Below are 22069 nucleotides of genomic sequence, written 5' to 3' on the forward strand. Positions count from 1 at the left end.
ACATCTCGCTCAGCCGTGGCAGGGGTCCCGGGTCCCTCTTTCCTCTGGTTCTTTCAAGAGAATTCCCATGAGGGAAGGCTGCAGAGCACATGGCAAGGTTGGGGTGGGTGTGATGGCCGATGATGTGAGCTTGGGTGGGGACAAGGAGGAAGCCCCGACCTGCCCTGTTCTCTGATCAGGCCTCCCACTGCACGGTCAGGGCCAGGTCTCTAAAGAGAGAGTCCAGTTCTGTGGGTGGCTCCAGGTCTAAGGCCTGAGAGGCTGGGCTCTGGGCCTCCATCCCAGACTCAGGACCCTCGTCCTTGGGACACACGAGGGACTCCAACAGGCTCCAGGGACTTGGTTCCTGGTCTGTGGGGGAACATGGGAGGGAAGGAGTGTGCAAAGGGAGGGAGACCGGGTGGCCCTCGATCTGGACAGAGGCGAGAAGGGGGAGCTGGCCCTTTAGGTATGATGGTGTCCCCGGTTCCCCTCTATGTAGTACCCTGGGGTCAGGTGCTCTGTCCGTGTGAGCTCCCAGAGGCTGGTGGAAGAAATTTGCTTCTTGGGGGTCCTTTATATCCAAGGAGGTCACCCCCTGCAGAGAAAGGCCATCTGGGATATGGGTTCCAGCTGGTGCCTTTTTCTGGAGCTGACCTTTAGTCCTGCGGTGTTGGGGACTAGAGGGTGTCACGGGTGGGGAGTCTCTACCAGAGCCTTCCCCGCAGGTCCCATAGGAAGGCCAGCGGTCTGGAGCGGTCTGAGGGGTGTAGGAGGGAGTCTGAACCTCAGCCATGGCCTGTGCAGCGTAGCATGGAGTTTTAGCTTCGGGGGTTACTTGGGGCGCATAGGACGGGGGCTTGACTTCAGGGGCCGCCTGGGGTGCGTAGGACAGTGAGGACAGCGTCTGCTGAGGTGGCACTCCAGAGGCCCGGAGAACGGAGACGTCTGGCTGCCCAAGATAGGTGATCTCAGACACACTGTGCCGTGGTGGGGCTCCTGGGGGCTCCCTGGGCCCAGAGATCTTGACTTGGGAGTACTGGATGGGCTGGGCCAGACTGCTGGGGCTGCTCAGGTCAAAGACGGGGATCAGCACGTGCTCCTGGATGAACCGCAGAGGCTGGAAGGTTAGTACTCGCTGGACGTTCTGTGTGGGGACAACAACAGTCCACCCATTAGGGTGCGTTCTAAGATCCCTGAGGGGCCGCGGGTGGTTGGATCCTCCATGGGGAGGCAAGGGGGGGATGGTGTAGTCCCCTGTGGGGACTTTTCAAAATGCACATGCCGCACATCCGGTTGGTTTCCCAGAGACTCCTCTCAGTTCTGGGCCTCCCTAAAGGTGGAGGCCGTCCCTTCTAATGATCTAGGAAGTAGGAGACTCAGATTGGAGGTTGCCTTGGGGTACACTCTCAAGGTGGTGGCCCACACAGCTCCTCACTCACGGGTCCCTAAAAGCTTGATGGAAGGGGCCAGTTGTGAAAGGACAGCAGATAAGGGGAGGCCGGAAGAGTTCTACAGGAGATAGCTCATGTGGGCTTTGACATTGAGCGAAATGCCCTCAGGCTCCCCTGTCCCTCACATGATAACCAAGAACCAGCTCCTAAGGCCCCAGACCTATCAGATCGGGCCTCTGCGGCAGCCGACCTCCTACTTCAGTAGAGAGCCAGCACGTCCGCCATACTGGGGCTGCCAGTGGGACTTGGGGCTTAGTCCACACAGGGATTCCCTCAGCCCCTCGAAGAGGTAGAAGCTCTCACAGGTCCCACGTTCCCTGCTTGACACGGGTGCTTTCAAGACAAGTGGGTTTCTACTCCAAGCCCGCTAGTTCTGATCACCCACCCTTCTCCAATACACCCTGCTGGGCCATGTCTTCACCCACTTTAGGTTGGAGAGGAGAAACGAGGCCTAATTTTCTGCCCTGTGTGCTTATTCCTGCCCTTGAGGGAGAGCCAGGGGTCCCTGGGCCTGTGTCGTCTGCTGGTTTGGGGATCTGCCCCCCTTCCCACCCCGGGACCTCTTTTGTCCCAGGTGCAACTGCTCACCAGGGAGTTGGGAGGCGGAGGCGGCTTGGAGACGTATCTGTAGCTCAGGTAACAGAGCCCCGCGACGACGAAGCCCATGGAGAAGAGGATGGTGCCCGAGAGGGAGTACGTCCACGTCCGATCTGGGGGAGCACAGGGGCCAGAGCAGGGAGACTGAGTCCTGTGTGGGTGCTGGGGGCTGGGTGCTTTTCCTCCCTGCCCTCTCTGGCCAGGCTTGGGAAGGCCTCTCCTGCCCCCAGGGTGTGCGGGGCTAGGTCAGGCGCACGAGGCTAGGTCAGGCGCACGAGGAAAGGGCCGCGTACTAGATGTCTAAATACCCAGAATTTATAAATCGTATTCGTATACTCAGGAACATGTGTGTATTCTCCTGACAAATACACTTTTGATCACAATCTGGAAAGCCAGGTTTGAGTTTTGAATTCTTGGACTCCTTGGGGTCCTGTGCTGAACTGTGGAGGGACAGAGAGAGCCTGCCATGGTCCCCTGGCCCACCTTGGCCCCATCCCTCCCTGCCAGGGGTCTCGTGCACGTGGATGTGGACTCCTCTGCCCACACGGCCAAGTTCATCCATTCCCCTCAATACGGAGCTGCCTGTTGGCCGCCCTTTGGGCTGAGGTTCTGCACATCAACAGAGGATCTCCTCCCTGGAGGAGGGATGCAAGGAACAGATCCGTTAGACTGGACAGAGGCTCAGGGCATTTGTTCAGGGGATCTCGGGGTTCCAGGAACCCAGAGTGTGGCCTAGAAGGGAGGTCCCAGGCTCTAGTGGGACCTGTGCCTTTTGACCTTCAGACTCCTCTTCATCTTGTGGGGAAGGCCATGACCAGAGGAAGGCCAGAGTGGAGCTTTCTAAACAGTCCTCTTTTGCCTGGGTCTGAGGTCAGCGTGGCCTCCCTGCAGGGGGCTCTGGGCAGAGGCAGAGCCCCCTGCAGGGAGGCCGTGGCAATGGGAGGGGCCTGCCCTCCTCACCCCGCTGCAGAGGTACAATGTGGGGGCGGGTGTTAGGGAAAACCCAGCCCTGCTTCTCAAGGGGAAGCAGAAGGACGACTGAGGGCTTCAGTGTGGAGCCTTCTCCCTGTGGTCCCGCATCTCCGGGATGGCCACAGCCGGTTCTCGGTGTGACCCACTTCCTGCCCCCGTGGGACTGGCCGGGGCCGTGGGGTCAGGAAGCTATAACTGGGTTTTTGTTAAAACTAGTGACTTGTGTTCTCCAGGGGTTTGGTCTCTCCAGGCCACCCTCCTTTCATTCCTTCCGGTGGCTTCGGCGTGGGGTGCTGGTCACCAGCTGCCAGTGACCTTGGCAATTGCTGTGAACCCTGGGAATCGCCAGAGCTTCCACTTCCAGCTCCTTCCCAGCCCATGAGGCTCGGGCCTCCCTGGGTCAGCTTCTCACTTCAGTGACGTCCTGTCCCCCGTCACATAATACTCCCGTTGCTACTCCAGGGAGAAGACACAGCCAGAAAGTCTCTACGTGACATGCCTAATGGTATGGGAAAACGAGTGCTGCTCTGGCGGGGTAGGACAGGGACTCGGACCACTCCCATGTGCCATTTCACCCATGAGAAGGCAGGAAGAAGTAATGGAAACAGCTCTGGAGTGTGTGGTGTCACAGATCTGGTTCAGCCACTGTAGGCTGAGAAGCCTTCTCTCTGCTGCACGACCCTCTCTGGTCTACTCTGTATTAAAAAGAGTAGCCAGTAGTTATGGAGCTCTTAACTGTTTGCACTGTGTGGTGTGCTTTACCTATGATATCCCACCAAACAGAGAGGGCCAGAGATGCTCTCTTCTTAGGGATGATGAAGCTGAGTGTCAGAGAGGCTGAGTGACTTGACCAAGGTCACACAATTACCCGTGGGAACCAGGCTTGTCGTGTACACCTACAAAGCTCTCCTCACAGGCACTGCACAAGGATGCCTTAGTTGCCTAATCTGTAAGAACTGGATTCGGGGTGAGAGTCCTTTCCAGTTTCAAGATACTGGGATGTTACTCCGTGACATGTCTAGGAGTAGACAGACATCCCAAGAGGGAAAGTGAGAATTCTGGACTCCGGGCATAAGAACAGACCACAGGCTATGGAGTCAAGGGCAGGATATATCACTCTGAAGTGGAAAGAAGAGGAATAAATGTGCGGTAGAGAGGTCTAGCTGTGAACAAAATTGCAAGGTGTGGATTCAAGATCAGATAAACTAACTGGGTTCATTGACCAGCTGTGTGGTTACTGGTGAGTCTTTCAGCCTCTCTGAGCCAGAGTTACTCCTCTTGGGGAAGAAGCTACCCAATCTACGGGGTTCTGATAAAAATTCAATGGGACAATATATGTGGAACATTTAACACAGTGTCTGGCAATGGAGTGGGTACTTAATAAATGGTAGGAACTGTTATTCACATACTTTATTTTTAAGGATGATGTGTCTTCTCTATGTCAGCAAGAACTAGCCAGTAAGAAATGTGATTTATATGAAAGCAGCTACAGTCTTAGGGGAAAAAAAAAGTATCACATCAAGAGCTAGATCACGTAAGAACAAAAGGATAAGCGTGGAGTGGTCTTCAGTTTGTCAGAAAGCAGGGTTGGGGGACAGGCGGGGTCAGGAATGGGCAAGATTTTTCTGGTTCCTCCAGGGGAGAGGTTCACAAATCATATACAGGCTCCCAGCGTGGTGCCTACAAAGTCAGTTTCCTTTTCCAGTTCTGCTCTTGCCAATTTCTATTCTGGTCTCTGGTGGCTCTTTCCCCAGGAAGAGCATGCCTCGTGCAAGTGGCCAGTGCTGGCTGCTCTACCCGGCACCTCTTCCCCTGAAAATTCATGTACTGGACTCAGCTGCAGAAGTCAGTCTCTTGTGAGCTCTTGGAGCGACTGTTGCGTTGAGTTTCTGAACAATACCAGGGACCAGAACCTATGCAATGATGATTCTACCAAGCAGCACTTGACCCTAGGACTCTGCCTCTAGCAGGCACCCCGTCTCTGTTCATCAAAACTGAAATCGCCTACTGACATCATTACTCTGAAGCTGATGACTAAGGAGGAGACTCTTTTTTCCAAATCCACCCGACCCACTACTATCACTTTCATCTTCTAAACTTGTAGCTCTGAGCATTACAACATTTCTATCTCTGTGAACATGAACGCTAATAAAAATATCATATGCTGCTGAACGATGAGAGTCGAGTTTCAGTGTGCTAGAGGAAGGGAGCATGGGGCACCATCTCCCTGAGCCGATGGCTCAAAACGATTTCGACGGTAGTGCCTAGTTCTATCCTTCGCCACCTGCATGTCCTTGGGCAAGTTACTTAACCACTCTGAACCTTGGCTCCCTCAGTAAAACAAAGCAATAATCACAGCCGTCTTGTTACTGGTTCATAAGGATTGCACTTAGTGGTGCCTGGTCCCTGGTTAGCCTTGCAGAAATGTTAGTTCTCGGGGTGCCTGGGGGGCTCAGTCGGTTAAGTGCCTGCCTTAGGCTCAGGTCGTGATCTTGGGGTCCTGGAATCGAGCTCCACGTTGGGCTCTCTGCTAGATGGGGAATCTGCTTCTCCTTCTCCTTCTGTGCTTTCTCCCTCTTTCTTTCTCAAATAAGTGAATAAGATCTTAAAAAAAAAAAAGAAAAGAAATGCTAGTTCTCATCACTATTACTACTCTTGGACTTTGGAAGATACTGAGGGAACTTTTCTCTGCTTTCCCTTCTGCAGATTATTTCCTAGGATATCTCACCTGGGTTAATATTAAGCAAATTTGTTCTGCCAGGGTACACAGAAAGCTGGCCAGGGACAGGAAACCCAGTGGGCTGGAGGGCGGGGATTAAACGTGTTTAATGATAACCCATCAGCTAACTCAATAACGGATTAACGAAGACTGAATTTGGTAACACAGTAATAATCCTGCAGTTGTGTGAACACTGCCAAACCTCACCTGGGTTACAGGGAAAGAGAGCACAGGGCGGACATTGAATTCAAGAGTCCCGCCTCCCTCTGGTTTCCACTGAACTTACCTGGCAGTGTCTTCACTCGGCACACGTAGGGGGCGCTCTCTTTGGACCAGTTTGGAACAAAAATCATGGTGGTCCCAAGGAACTCTGTGTCAGGGGTCAGGCCAGTGAACTCGTAGTCTCTCTGCTTCCCTCCAAGGTGCTGAATTAGACAGAGAACCCAGAGTGACTCCTAGTCATCAGTCTCCACTTGGAGCCCAAGTCAGCCTGCGCACATGTCTGCCTGGGTCACTGTGCTCAATACAGTGGTGCCACCAGCTACCCAAACCAAAAACTGGTGGGTCATTCCATAATGCTCTGTTCCTATTTCCCTACCTTCTGTGCCATTACCATCACCATCATCACCATAACTACCACCATCACCGCCAACATCATTATCCCTCCTTCTTCTAGCTCTTCTCCTCCTCTTCCTTCTTTATCAAACATCAAAAAACCCTGACTATCCATCCCTCTCTTGCCTTCTTCATCACTTCTGCCTTAACTGGGCCTCACCATCTTGAGTCTGGACTCCAGCAGTGGCTTCCTCACTGGTCACCTGTCTCTGGTTTTGCCCCTGTCCACCTCCATATGCATCCGAGTGCCAAAGTGATATTTCTAATAGAATATTATCATTTCAATGTTAATACCAATGTTCCCCTATTTAAGTCTTTTGATGATTTGGCCCATATCATGAGATAAAACCCTGGTCCCTGTCTCCCTGTCCACTTCTCTCTCTCCATGGCCCACCTGGCCTATGGGCTCCACCAAAGCCGACCACCCATTGTTCCTGCTGCATCTTGCCCGTTGAAGAGCCCTTGCTCCTTTGCTCCTTTGCAGTTGCTCCTTCTTCTGGTGCTGTTTTTTTTGTTTTTGTTTTTGTTTTTTTTAATTCTCGCCTTCTGTGTGTCTCTAAACTCTTGACCTTGAACTCCTCCCTTGGCTGCCTTGTTCCATCATTCTGGTACTCATCCTACTTCTCTTAGGTCTCAGCGCCTCAATTCTGTTGTTCTGTACGATTTACTCTTCATCCAGTTTTTTCTTTCTCCACTTACTCTCTCACTGAATGATCTTATCTGGCCGCATGGCTCCTGAGATCACCAATGTGTAGAAAACTCCCAAACTTAGCAAGAGCTGTCAGGTTGGACGTGTACTTCGAGCTCACTGCTGGATGGCACCCTGCAGGCATGTCTAACTCAGCATGTCCAAACGTGCTGATGTCTTCTAGAAGTCTGGGTCCTGCCCCTTCCCAAACCTCAAACCTGCACCTGTGTGTGATTCCTTAGCTCTATTCATAGCATCTATCTTGTTCCAGTATTCAAGGCCCAGAACTTGAAGCCATTTATGGCAAAGCCCCCTTCACATCTCTTCTATCTAATTGGCCTTAAGTGACCCATAAACCTTCCTTTAAAGGGCCAGGAGTTGTGCTCTTGGACGTTCAAAAACTAAGAATTTTCTTCTTTGTTGTTTTGCATTTTAGGTACATCTTCACCTTTCTGGGCACATGGAAGCCAGGGTTTAGGGTTATTTTTATTTTTATTTTTTGAGGGTGATGTAAGTGGGTGAAGTACAGAAATAGATTTCATGACTTATTGTTTTGTGTCACTCATATGATTGAAAGGGCACACATTAAAGATCGTGTGACACAATTCAGCAGAGTTGCTATGGCCCCAAATTCCTCCTTTCCCAGATGTTGTACTGCCTCTGGCGTGCTTCAGGCCCAGTGATTTCCAGCCCCTACTATTGCAGTGGGCCCTAACTTTCTACTCTGATCTCTCTTTCATTTTCACATTTGATCTCTCTTCTTTCTGCTCCCAGTAATTTATAGCTTCTTTGGATCAACCCTCCCTAAAGCAACAACTATAAACTCTGGCCAAAATAAAAACCACCTGTCAGCACTGGAGAATAAGCAAAAGCAGACAGATATTGGAGAAAGGAGGCAGGGAAAGTCATTGGGTGAATTTCACGTCTTTTAGCTTGAAAGCAGGCCTTCACCTTGTGGGAAGGTTTAAACCTAAATAGAAACCTTGTAATCTTACTGGTTTTAAAAGTAAGAAGACAGAGTTCTGGGCAATCCTAACAGCTAGAAAGTGAGGTGAGAGACCATAGATAGGAGAGATCCATAGAGAGGGAGGCCCAAGTTCTAAGTATAAAATTGGCCCAGAGCCCAGCCTGGGCCCTAAAACAAGTAGGGTAAACTCCAAGAAGCCCAGGTAAAGGTGAAAGAATGGGACCGAGATTTTGGAGTTTGAAGTTCAGCCAAATTACCTGCTAAAGCAAAACAAAATGAAACAAATCAATAATCTTCAGAGGAATAGAACAGAATCCAGAGTCCCTCAACTATACCATTCACAACACCCAGGCTACATTCCAAAATTGTTAAACATGCAAAGTAAGAGAAAACCTAATCCACACTCAGGAGAGAAGATAATTAATGGTGACCTAGTCCAAGATGACCAAAGTATTGGAATTAGCACACAATGATTTTCTCTTTCACTGTTTTTAAGGTTTTATTTATTTATTTATTTATTTGAGAGAAAACAAGATTGAGAAAGCGCAAGCAGGGGCATGGGCAGAAGGAAGGGCAGAGGGAGAGGGAGCAGGGAGCCTCATGAGGGGGCTTGATCCCAGGACCATAGATCATGACCTGAGACAAAAGCAGATGCTTAACTGCTTAACTGACTGAGCCACCCAGGCACTCCCAGACAATGACATCCTAGCAGCTAGTATAAATATATACTAGTATAGTATACTACTAGTAGTATAAATACAGCATACATAGTATATACTATATATATACTATATAGTATATATAGTATAGTATAATATACTACTAGTAGTATAAATATACTATATAGTATATATAATATATGGTATATATAGTATAGTATATAGTATATATAGTATAGTATACTTGTAATAGTATAAACATAGTATATAGTATATATAGTATAAATATATATTTATTTATATAAATATATCATTTATATGTATAAATGCTATATTTATAAATATAGTATAAATATAAATATATTTATATTTATAGTATATAAATATATAAATATAGTATATAATTATAGTATAGTATATAAATATACTATATATTTATATGCTATAAATATATAGTATAGTATACTAGTAATAGTATAAATAGTATAAATATGCTCAAGGAAGTGAAGGAAATTGTGCTTAGGAAGGAAAATGACTAGGAAATCTCACTAGAAGGTAGAAACCATGAAAATTGGTAACGTTAGAACTGAAAAATATAATATCTAAATAAAAATCCTACTTGAATGGTCTTAATAACAGATTGGAGTTGAGAGAGGAGTCAGAGCACTTGAAAACAGTTTAATAGCATAAGAAGAGTTAGCCGTGATGGTCACACCATGGAGCTGTTCACTTTCAAAGGGAGGATTTTGTGGGATGTGAGTTATATCTCAAAATAAAAAAGGGCAGAGATGTCAGAATACTGTCTTCAAGAGATACACTTTAAATATAAGACACAGTTAGAGCGACAACACAGGGAGGAAAAAAGATATGGCCGGCAGGGGTGCTTAGGTGGCTCAGTGGGTTAAGCGTTTGCCTTTGGCTCAGGTCATGATCTCAGGGTCCTGGGATTGAGCCCCACACCGGGCTCCCTGCTCTGCAGGAAACTTGCTTCTCCCTCTTCTTCTGCCCTTCCCCACTGCTTGTGTGCGCTCTCTCTCAAATAAATAAATAAATAAATAAATAAATAAATAGAATCTTTAAAAAAAAAAAGACACACCAAGCAGATTGTGAATGAGAGAGGCTGGAGTGACTCTATGAATCACAGGTATTCATATAACAAGTGGACTTCACTACAAAGAATAGCACTGGAGGGAAAAAAAGGACATTTTGTAACGATAAAAGGGTCGATTTATCAGGAGGCTCTAACAATCAGAAATGTGCATGTGTTCAAGAACAATGTTTCAAAACTATTTCAAAAGGCATGAAGCAAGTCTGCACAGAATTAGGGGGAAAAGAGACCAATCTACAGTGCTAGCTGGAGATTTTTTTTTTTTTTTTTTTTGTTAAAGATTTTATTTATTTATTTGACAGAGAGAGATCACAGTAGACAGAGAGGCAGGCAGAGAGAGAGAGAGGGAAGCAGGCTCCCTGCTGAGCAGAGAGCCCGATGCGGGACTCGATCCCAGGACCCTGAGATCATGACCTGAGCCGAAGGCAGCGGCTTAACCACTGAGCCACCCAGGCACCCTGGAGATTTTTTTTTTAAGATTTTATTTATTTGACAGAGAGAGATCACAAGTAGGCAGAGAGGCAAGCAGAGAGAGAGAGAGAGAGAGAGAGGAGGAAGCAGGCTCCCTGCCTACCAGAGAGCCCAATGTGGGACTCGATCCCATGACCCTGAGATCATGACCTGAGCTGAAGGCAGAGGCTTAACCCACTGAGCCACCCAGGCAGCCCCGCTAGCTGGAGATTTTTAACTCTCTGCAATGAAAAGAATGATAGGTCTTCTCCAAATCAGGAAAGACACAGAAGACCCGAGTCACACGATTAGCCACCTTTATGGAACGGATATTTACAGAGCGCTCCGCCAGACAATTGCAAGACACACATTCTTTCCAGGTGCACGTGAAACGCTCACCAAATGGGCCAGATGCTGCGCCATAAAGAAGAGCCACAAACAAACCGAGTGTGTTCTCTGACCACAAACTGAATTAAGTTGTCAGTAAGATATTCACTGCAGCCCAAATATTTACTAAGAGGTAGTGTGATAAGGTCTTGTCCTGCTCAGTAATCTCTAGTTGCTCCCCTGACTACTGCCATGGATAGAACTTCCTCTGTCCCCCACCCCAGACCTCTGCCTCCCAGCCTGTCCGCCCAGGCTTACCTCCCTTGCCTCCCCTACGCCAGGTCTCCAGCGTCAGGGTGGGTAAGAAGCACTCCAGCTGCCAGCTAAAACCTCAGACCCTAGAGGTGCTGTTGCAGAATTGCATTGAGTAGACTAGAGGAAGGCCCAGGCCCCTGCATTTTAAATAAATATTGCTGGAGATTCTGATGCCCTTTGGGGCCAGGTTTTGAGAAACTGGTCTGCATGTCTCCATGCTCCAGCCAGGCTGGGCAGTTTTGTGCTTTCCAGGAAGTTTTTAGGTTTTCCTGCTTCTTTCTCTCTGATCCTGGTGGGGCAGTCTAGGGCAGGGAGGGAAAAATGTAGGCTGTGGACCATGCTGAATCTGAATTTTGACTAAGCTATCATTTGCTGACCAATCTTGAGCAAGTGCCTTAACCTCTCTGAGCCTCTGCTGTCTCATTCAGAAGACGGAGAAGGTAGCCCCTACCTCACAGGGTTGTGGTGAGGGATAAATGTTAGAGTAAGCGTGTATTATTGACTGCCTCGAAAGTTGGTATTGGCACCAGAAAGTTTTTCTGGAAGTTTTTCCAGAACTTTTGGGCTGCCATCTCCCCTCCCACCTCCCTGCCCCTGCTCCACTGCACACAAATCTTTATTTTCCTCTATCTATAGCTATTTAAAATCTTATTTAACTCCTTTCCCATCTACTAGATTATAAATCTCTTGGGAATATTCATGCAACGGAATTATGGACCCTGGCGCATGCTAAGGAGAAAATACATGTGTTCTGGATTCAAAAGAAATACCTCATCTATTATTTAACCATTTATGCCCCTGCCTTCCAACTTTCATTGTTGGTGATCTTAAGACTCTGCCTGTATCTAGTTCCTGCCAGTGGAGGAAAACCAGCAAAAAGAACTGCAACAGTAGAAATAGATTTCAGCATTTTCCAAAGTGGACATCTGAAGATGTGAGTAGAGGCTGCTCTCCAGAATATTATAAGGCATTAGAAAAAAAAATTAAAAAAATTATGCAAAATAAAAGGAGTTTCTCTGGTCAAGAAATTTGAGAGAAGTCGTATTCAATGAAATGACACTGGAGTCTTGGCTTTGCAGGACTTGTCAGAGACTTAAGCAGGATCTTGCCTGTGTGATCTACAAGAGGGAGGGCTGTGTTTTGGAAAATGTTAATTTATATAAAACATCTCCTTTCTACCTGAAGCCATGCAGATCTAATTGACGGAGAAATGAGTTCCCAGGGAGGGATGGACCATATATATTTACCATTTGGTAGGTGTGGTTGACCTGGAGCTCTAAACGGTAGAACAGGTCAGGGAAGATGTCCTCCAGGGTGAGCTGGTGGCCATCCCCTGCTCGGATAGGTGTGGAGGTGGGATGGATGATCATCTGGATGGATCTCACCTTGGGGATACAGGTCACATCGGGTGGCTTGATGGTAGCTGGAAAAGGGAGAGAGAAAAACAAAAAGAAAAGGCTGGAATTAGCCAGGAGTTTCTGAGGTTGCCCTGGACCAGGGGACATGACTGACTGCCTCCCCTCTCCACCCACCCCAACCCCAGCTATGCTTCTGAAAATAGCAGCTAGACAAATAGGTGAGAAGAGTAAAGTGCTTCTAGCAACTGGTGTTTGGGTTTAAGGCTGGCAAAGGGGTGCCCAGAGGTGAATGGGAAGAACCCAGGGAGAGAGGCACTGGCCTCCTAGATTAGCCATGCCCCTGTCCCTGCCTCCACAATCCCTACCTTGAGTCTGCTCAGAGCACCCTTTCCCTTGGTCTATTGGCAATGATAGCTTTGGGGACTGACGGTTCAGCAACATAAACTAAGTAATGTTCGGGGCACCCCAAATTATTGATTTGGTCTCAAAGGCCAGGCCTGAGACTTCAGTCTCTCTCAAGATGTGATCTTCCAAATAACCAAATAACCTTTACTAGTTTATAGACCCTCTTAGGAATTTGATGAATGATAGAGACCTTCTCTCCCCCAAAATGTACCTATACAAAAATTTGACTTGATTTTGGGGATTCATGAGCCGTATTCCCCTTGAAGTGAATTTATAAAATTCCCTCAAGGGCGCATTGATCTCCGAGATGGATGATATCGGAGCTAGAAGGATGTTCACTTCAGTTTTGTTACAAAATTGAAAAACTGAGTTAAAGTCCTCAAAAAGGGAATTGAGGACATAAATTAAGATAATCTCCACAGAACAGATCATTTTGCAGCCGTGAAATGTCAGGTTGCAGAAAAGTACTTAATGACGTGGGCGAATGTTCCTGAGGGGCGTTGTATGAAAACCCCCCAACCAACCAGGTCATCAAAGAGTAGAGACTGCTGCTAGCAGCTATGGTGATGTTTTAGTGTTCACATTATTTTGGGCTTCTTTCTTTTTTCTTTGTGCATTTCTATATTTTCCAGATTTTCTACGACAAATATGTATTAATTGAATAAGCCAAGAAAAAAAAAATAACTTGTTTAATTTTCTTTTTTCTTTTCTTGGAAAGCCACCTGGCTGTGAAGTCCCTTAGTGAACACCACCACCTGCTCAATTTGCGTGGGGAGTTTGGTGACTCATATTCATTCATTCATCAGTTATGTTGTGGGCCCTGGTCCATGCCAGACCCTACGCGAAGGACTGAGAACGTGGGATTCCACTGCCTCCGAGGCAGGTGGGATACAGGCGGGCAGATGCCATGTCTGCAGATGGGGATGGGAGCTATGAAGACAACATACAGCTGACCATGACAGAGAGTAGCAGGGGGTGACATAGTGAAATGAGGTCATTGGGGCTGAGAGTGGGGATGCCTACTTAGGAGGTGATGTGGAAACCCGGACCAAGACTAAGGATTAGAAGAGTCAGGGCCAGAGTAGGGCACTGAGTTAGGAGCCCTTGTCTGGAGTCGAGAGGCCAGAGGAAGGCGATCTGACCTTGGGAGGCCAGGATGGAGCTGGAGAAAGACGGCTGACTGTGCACAGATGCTCTCTAGTTGGGACGACCTTCTCTAAAAGCCACATCTCAAACTGTCCCCTGCCCTTTGGGGCCTCCCCCTGCCCCTCCCCTGCAGTGAGGGGTGCCCACTCACTCTGTGGCAGCGAGGTGAACCGGTCGGTCATCTTGGTGACTGACCGACCTCCCGCGCTGATGGCAGTTACCCGGGCGTAGTAGGGCTCCATGAAGTTGCCGGTTTCCATGGTCAGGTTGCAGAATTTCCTGGTGATCCGCTGGCAGCTCTCCTTCACCAGCCACTTTCTCTCCCCATACCTGTAGGCACGGGAGGGGCCGGAGCACACCTTGAATGATTGGACCTGGCACCAGGCCTGTGGTTTATTAATAATGATAATGATATCTAATATTTACTTAGCACATTCTATGTCCCAGGCCCCTTCTGTGACTGATCTGTTAGTCCTCACAGTGATCCCGTGAGGTTCAGACATGGTTCTCCCTCCTTTTCGAATAAGGACGCTGAGGTTTAAAGAGGTAAAAATCGGGACCGGTGTGGATTTGAACCCAGTCAGTCTGAATTCACATTTTAGGCTCATCGTTACCATAAGCCTTTGAGGCAGGCACTATTATCCCTGTTTTATGGATGAGGGAACTGGGGCTGGGAAGTGACTTGCCACAGGACGAAATGGCAGGATCAGCGATGGAACCCAGGTTTGTAGACCCCTGAGCCCATGCCAACCTCCTCCTCTGTGTAGGAAGGGAGACGAGAAGGAGGAGGGGCATGGGCTTGAGGGGGTGGACACGACTCTTTGTTGACCTAGTCTCCCGGATAACAACAAAACAATTTCATTACCTGCCAGGCACAAGCCCTCATGCCTATCTTGTTTAATCTACGTGACGATCCTATGATGGAGGTCCTCTTGCTAGGCTTACTTTATGGGTGGGGAAACTGAGGCTAGGCGAGATTACCGCATTGCCCCAGGTTATAAAGGCCAGAGCTGGCAGGTAAGCCTGGGCAGTCTGACTCCAGAACCTGTCCTTTTAACCATTATTTTATCCTCCCTTTGTAAAAGAAACCACAAAGGAGCAAAGCTCTGTCTGGCAGGGTCTGGTTCGGGCTGTGTCCCATCATTCCGGGGTGGCGGGGGTGGGGAGAAGGGAAACATAGGGCAGAGGGGGATTTTCTTGGAATGGTTGGCTTCAGAGCAGAATCTGAAGAGGTTGTGCGGAGAGGGAAGCTTACGTTTTATACTCCACGTTGTAGACCAAGTCTGGGGCGCTCTCCAACCCGCTGTCCCACGTCAGGATGTTTTCGAAGTTGCTGGACTGGAATTTTACGTGCTGAAGAAGATCTGAGGTGTTCTCAGCAGTGTGAGCTGCGGGAAGTGGGAGCAGGGTGAGCAGACGGGCACGACGATCCTGCCCCCAGCCCTCCAGCAAGCCCTCCGATGAGGAGGGCGGGACCAGCACCCACCAAGGACTCTGGGGCTGACCATCTCTGTCTTCCTTTGCTTCTTAAAATTTTTATTGAGCTACAATTCGCAGCCCATAAAACCCACCATTTTAAAGCTTGCATTTCAGGGGTTTCTGAAATGCACATATATTTCTGAATATTCACGAAGCTGTGAAACCATTACCACTATCTAATTCCAGACCATTGTCCTCACCCTAAAAAGGACCCCTGTGTCCATTAGGAGTCTGTCTCTCTTCTTTCCCTCCTCCCAGCCTGAAAGCAACCACTAAGCTGCTTTCTGGGTCTACGGATCTTCCTATTCTGGACTTTTTAGACTATTTGTATGAAAAGTGTCTTTTCTGTCTGGCTCCTTTTTTGTTTTCGAGATTTCTTCATGTAGCGGCGCGTCAGCCCTTACTTCCTTTTCATGACTGAATAGTACCCGCTGTGTGGCTCTTCTGCAATTTGTTTATCCGTTCATCAGCTGAGGGACATTGGGGCTGTTTCTACTTTTTCAGCTATTATGAACAATGCTGCCGTAAACGTTCATGTGCAAGTTTTTAAGTGGCCCTATGTTTTCGGTTCTGCCAGGTGTAGAGCTCAGAGTGGAACTCCCGGGTCGGATGGTAATTCTGTCTGACTCTGTGAAGAACTGCCCAGAGCTTCACACTCTTTTCCAGAGCGGCTGCAGCCCCTGTGTCCCCCTGTGTCCCCGCCGGCCTCGTGTGAGCGCTGCGTCTACTCCACGCCCCTGACCACACCTGGAGTTGTCTGTCCTTCCCTTCTGAGCACACCTGAGGTGGGTGCCCTCCCCCACGGGATACTGGAAAGACGCTCAACTACACATTGACCCTTCAATGAAACACCAAAGAATGACTTTCTCCGAGTCAGTAATTCCAAGCAAGGCTGGAGAGGACGTTTGTGAGCTCCTGCCTCTCCGTGGGCTGAACCAGTCCCTGCCCATCCTGCCCAGGGAGGAAGGCAGAGCACAGACTTGACCGGGGGAGGGGGGCTGACGGAGCCACAAGGGAGGGGCCACTGCCCATGTAGCGATCTTGAACGATAAATGAGAGACTTCACTTATGAAACTATTCTCTCAGCCTTCCTGGCGTGGTCTGTGGAAAGGAAGAGGGGTTGCAGGAAAATGGCGGCCAGAGCCGGCAGTTGGCTCTGAGCATGCTCAGAAGGGCCTGGGTGGCTGGGGTGGGAAATAAGCAGGTGCGGACCTGGTTGGGTCCCCAGTTGCGTCAAGGCCTTGGGGCCTCGAGTGCCTATGTGTCTTTGAAGTGTGTTTGCCTCGCTCCACCCCGGACATAATCATGACCACCAACAGGGCCAAGGTGTAAGGGAGCGGTTCGTTATTTACTCCCCACTCCAAGCCTACATACAATATCTTGCAAGAGGGGTCCATGGGCTTAGGAGGCCCCTGGGGATGGGGAAGAGTGTTTGGACAGCCCAACCCTGCTGTGTATCCACTGGTTAAATCTAAGGCCACATTCCTCTTTGAATCTGAGCTGGTCAGCCCCAAGAGCTATAGAAACCTTTGTGTTTCAGGTTTCCTGGAACTCCCAGAACAGGGCATAGGGACAGGGGGAGGACATGTCTTACTGCCTCTAGCCAAAGTGATGGCTATGCTACTGAGCCCTGAGTGTGGCTGACTTCTTGTTTGGTTTTGAGTCTGGGCAGAATTGGGGTCTGTTCTGGATTCAGGGCTCTGTCTTAAGATGAGGGAGAGAGTCCACCTGAGGTCAGAACTGAATGGTGGCTTCCAGTGGGGGTGATAAAATTAGGGCAGGAGAGAGGGAGGGTGGAATTCGAGAGAAGGCTAGGGTCTATCTGAGGCCGGGCTTAACTACCCCTAAGTGGTGGGGTGGTGGGGTAGGGGCAGCACTGGGAAGGTTGCTGGTTGGGGTCAGTATCCTGGCGGGCTAGTTGTGGTGGGGGAGCCTGGTGGGCGGGGCTGGGACATGCTCAGGAGGTAAGGGGCCCAGGCTGGAAGAGGTTGGCATCATTTTCCAAGAGGGGACTGAAGTTGACCTCCAGAAATGGAGTAGGTGAACCTTGGCTGGACTCTTCTTTAGGGGGGCATTGAGGGCTAACAAGATCTTTCTCTTGGGGCACGTGTGTGGCTCAGTTGGTTAAGCATCTGGCTCTTGATTTCGGCTCAGTTCATGATCTCAGTGTCATGGGATCAAGACCTGCGTCGGGTTCTGTGCTCGGTGCAGAATGCGATTCGGATTCTCTTTCTCCCTCTGTCCCCCTGCTCCCTGAGCTTAAGTGTTCTCTCTCTAAGAAATAAATAAATTCTTAAAAAAAAAAAGAGAGAGATTTCTCCTTCTCCTGCCCTGCCCATTCTCCCCCTGCCCCAAGCTATCATGTATTCCTCAGCCTGCGTTGTTTCTGTACTTCCTGGATGAAAGTCTACATTGTGAAATCCTTAGGGACACATGTGTTGTCTAGAAACTGACAGACTGGTAGCTTCTATGAAAGGAAGCTTCCACATTCATTTGGAAAAACAATTTTATGCCAACAAGTTAGGAAGATAAGGAAAAACAAACAAAATAATCCAAAATATTCTCTAATCACCCTGAGAATGCCAGGGCTGAGTGGAGATCTGGGGCCCCGAGAACCTTCTTATCTTGTAACAACTCCTAAAGTTGCTGTCCCTTGGTCCCCATCCACAAGGATCCAGAGCCTCTAAGATTTCCAACCAGAATGGAGTCTTTGGGGGAATACAGAGAGTCTTCCTCACTCATCAAGGGACCAGTGCGTTGGGAATGCCAACGCACTGGATGCCGGAGTGGAACAGACTTGAAGGACCCAGACAGCAGCGGGGAACACTGAGATCCCACCAGCTGACAAAAGCTGACAAAAAGGACAGCAGCAGAGAGGGCTGAGAAGCTCCGGCCCCTATGGGCTTCATCCTGCCCTTGAGCTAGAAGGGACCTTGCAAGGGCCAGCTCTCCCCACTCTTCAGACAATACGTTCACTTCCTGAGAAAGTTCCCCGAATTTTATTAAACGTCTTGGGGAGCAGAGAGCCAATCTGGGATCTCATGTATCTGTCTGAAAGTTCTCTACAGTGTTAAATCAAGAAATCCATTTTATTGGATTTGAAAACTATGCGCTTTTGTCCTGTTTTCAAAAGGGCCCTGATGTTTTTAAGATCTTTTAATGCAGCAGCAGAATTTAGTGATTCATCATCTGCTTATAATACCCAGTGCTCATTACTTCAAGTGCCCTCATTTATGCCCATCCCCCCAGTTACCCCATCCCCCACTCACCTTCCCGCCAGCACCCCTCAGTTTGTTTCCTAGAGTTAATGCTCTTTTATTTATTTATTTATTTTGAAGATTTTTATTTATGTATTCGAGAGAGCAAAAGCGAGCACAAGTGGAGGAGGAAGGGGCCAAGGGAGAAGCAGACTCCCTGCTGAGCGGAGAGCCCGACATGGGGCTCCATTCCAGGACCCTGTAATCATGACCTGAGCTGAAGGCAGACGCTTAACCGACTGAGCCACCCAGGTGCCCCAGTTAATGCTCTTTTAAATCTAGTATGAGGGGTCAGAAGAGGCCCCCATGGGTGGTGGAGAGAAAAAAGGGCGCCGTCAAGTTTTGCCCATCTGGCCTTCTCCCCCCTGCCCTTGTTGGGCCAGTGTCGACCAGAAGCAGAAGAAGGGATGGTATAACTATCAGAAGTATTCCAGGGGTCCAAGGATGTCTGCCTCCCTCAAGCCAATTCTCCATCCACCGAGGTGAGGGCTTCCGGCACCCCAGTTCTGACAGTTGGCTGCCTCCCCAAGTCTTGAGGTTAGTTGAATCTCTGGAAGAAGCCAGATCTGAGGGACCCTCTCATCCTCCCCAATACCCTGAGGTGTTCCCCAGTTCTCCGGGGAAGCTTGTCCCCCAGGGAAGGGCTGGTGGAGAAACTGAAACTGGCTGTCTGGAGCTGTGTGTGTGTGTGTGTGCGTGTGTGTGTGTGTGTGTGTGTATGGAACCCTGGTTAACCATCTTGGGTGTCGGGGGAGTTCTGACACAGGGCAATGGGCACTCACCAGCCAGGGATCCCGCGGCCAGGATGGTCAGTAGCGTCCTCATGGGGCCGGGCTCAGAGCCCTCTTTTGGCCTTGGCTCTGGGCTGAGGCCAGATGGAGGGCTGAGAGGCTTTGCCGCCTTGGCAGCACTGGGCTCCACCTGGCCACGCCACAGGGGCGGGGAAAGGAGGGGGAGGTGGGGCCTGAGCAGGGGGAGCGAGGTACAAAGGTGTCTGGTCTGTGTGCTTTGGAATTCCAAGTCCTGGGCAGGATCCAAGGGAGTTCCCCTTCCTACATGCAGAAGACAGTAACAGTGACAGGCCAGCTCGTTTATCTGGTCTGGTGACTGAGTCTACCCAAGACTCTTCAGTGCTTTATCAGGAAGCTCAGAGGCAAAAAAAAAAAAAAAAAAAAAAAAAAAAGCAGAAATTTGACGCCGTGTTTCAAAAACCTGCAAGATGCATGTGACTTTTGTCTCTGTGATATTATTGTTAGGAATTTTTCCTGAGGACAATAACTGGAGCAGGCAAGGGCACAGAAAATACATTCCAGAATGTTCCTTGTTAGCAAAGGAAAAGCTGTGGCTGCCTGGCTTTGTTCTGGCAGGAGGAGATGGAGGATGTTTGCTGCTCCTCCTTGTGCCTCATAGCAAAGCAGTTTCCCCATGTGGGGTGATGGCCTACGGCTTTTGGATGTGGTAGGCTGTAATATCCTGCAATCTGCATTTAAATTTTTCTTTTGTGTGTTGTAAATGTTTTCTTTCTATCAGCTTTGAGTCTTTGGTAAAGTGTGTTTGACAAAATAGCCAAATCTGAGCTGTGCTTTGGGGGAACGAAGGTAGGACTTGTGGTAGCCATTTCCTGTAATTTCAGAAAACGATAAGAATGTGGGAACATTAAGGCATCATTTCTAATAGTAAATAGGAAAAAAAAAAAAAAAGGAAGAGCCTCTATGTCAAACACTAGAGGGTTGGCTAAATGAATAATGGTTTGTCCACCCAATGCAAGATGAGTATAGTGTTGCATCTGAATAGCACTGGAGAAAATATTAGGGGGCCAAAGATTCCCCATATTTTGTTAAATGAGAGGAAGCATGGCATACACTATGTACAGTACAAGCATGATTAAAACACACATACACATTGGGGCGCCTGAGGGGCTCAGTCTGCTAAGCGTCTGCCTTCGGTTCGGATCATGATCCCCAGGTCCTGGGCTTTAGCCCTGCATTGGGCTCGCCACTCAGTGGGAAGTCAGCTTCTCCCTTTTCCTCTGATCCTACACAAACCCCACCTGTACTCTCTCGTAGATAAATAAATAAATAGAAGAATAATAAAGTCTTTAAAAACTACCCGCATACACACATACAGAATAAAGTCTTAAATGTTAGGATTATAAAAGGAAAATATAAGTGCAATTATTTCTGGGAGGTGGATTAGTAGAACAATAGGTGGTTCTTACTTTCTTTCCATAGCACAGTTGCATTTTCTAAAGTTCCTCGAGGCAATATATGGTTTTATATATTTAAAAAAGCACCATTATTGAGAAAAAAAAAGGCATAAGGGAAGTGCCATTGTTTAGACTGATCCAACCATCTGCAATTTCATTTTCTCTTTCTCGGAGAGACCATCTCTTCTTCAAACATGTATGGGAAGGAAATCTTTCATGGAAGATGTTATTGACACTTCAGCTCAAGGGAAGTGCCATTGTTTAGACTGATCCAACCATCTGCAATTTCATTTTCTCTTTCTCGGAGAGACCATCTCTTCTTCAAACATGTATGGGAAGGAAATCTTTCATGGAAGATGTTATTGACACTTCAGCTCAGCAAAGCTTGACCCTAAAGAACTTTTAGTGCTCTCAACCTGCACTGTGGGATGATCTAGTATTATTCTACAGGTGTACCAAGATTCAAAACAAAAAGGAAAGACTCAAACTAAAAGAAAGCTTAGACATCAGCACCAACTTTGAAAAATCCTAACCACAAATCTCAATCTTACTCCTAAGACCCAACCACTAATGGTAACCCTAATCCTAAAACCAACCCTAACCCTAACCTTAACCATAAAACTAACCCTAAACCTAACTCTAACTCAGTTTAAAACTAAAAAGGACAGACTAAAAGATGGCAACATCTTTGAAAAAAACCTAACCCTAACCCTAACCTTAACCCTAACCCAGTTTAAAACTAAAAATGACAGACTCAAAGTTATGGCAAGCAGAGACATCAGAAACATTATTGAAAAAACCGAACCCTAACCAAACCCTAACACTAACCCGAACTGTAAACCTTACGCTAACCCTCATTCCTGACACTAACCCTAACCTTAACACTAATCCTAACCATTAAACCCACCTCAAATCTATCCTGAACCCCTAACCCTAACTTGAATGCTAACCCCAAGATATAACCTAACCCCAACCCTAACCCTGACTCCTAAACCTAACCCCATCCTGAAGTCTAACCCATAAACCTAACCACAAACCTAACACTAACCTCTAACACTAAACCTAACCCTAACCCAGTTTAAAACTAAAAAGGATAGACTCAAAGCAAGGGCAAGCAGAGACATCAGAAACACCTTCAGTAATACCTAACCCTAACACTAATCCTAACCCTCACCCCTAACACTAAAGCAAACCTCAACACTAGCCCTAACCATTAAACCCCAACACTATTGGGAACCACAAAACAAACTCCAGTGCTATAACTAACACCTAACTATAACCCAAACACTAACCCTAACCCCTAAACAAAACCCCAACCCAAAACCGTACCCATAAAACTAATCCCAAACCTAACCCTGACCCCTAACA

General features: G+C 48.2%; 1 protein-coding gene across 2 annotated transcripts; it reads right to left on the reverse strand.

Moving 5' to 3' along the window:
• Positions 1–4: 4 nt before the first annotated feature.
• IL22RA1 (interleukin 22 receptor subunit alpha 1) lies at positions 5–19404 on the reverse strand. Of its 2 annotated transcripts, none has more exons than XM_059136856.1 (7): positions 19278–19404; positions 15015–15147; positions 13911–14089; positions 12098–12273; positions 6008–6146; positions 2022–2143; positions 5–1081 (listed from the first exon to the last, which is right to left on the reverse strand). In XM_059136856.1, the coding sequence occupies exons 1-7, from the start codon at positions 19318–19320 to the stop codon at positions 176–178; spliced, it is 1698 nt and encodes a 565-aa protein (XP_058992839.1). In that variant the 5' UTR covers positions 19321–19404; the 3' UTR covers positions 5–175. The 2 variants fall into 2 exon arrangements, with proteins under 2 accessions (XP_058992839.1, XP_058992838.1); XM_059136855.1 differs by having other exon boundaries at positions 5–1126.
• Between the last annotated feature and the right edge of the window lie 2665 nt (positions 19405–22069).

The sequence above is a fragment of the Mustela lutreola genome, chromosome 10, assembly GCF_030435805.1.
Source record: "Mustela lutreola isolate mMusLut2 chromosome 10, mMusLut2.pri, whole genome shotgun sequence".
NCBI lineage: Eukaryota > Metazoa > Chordata > Mammalia > Carnivora > Mustelidae > Mustela > Mustela lutreola.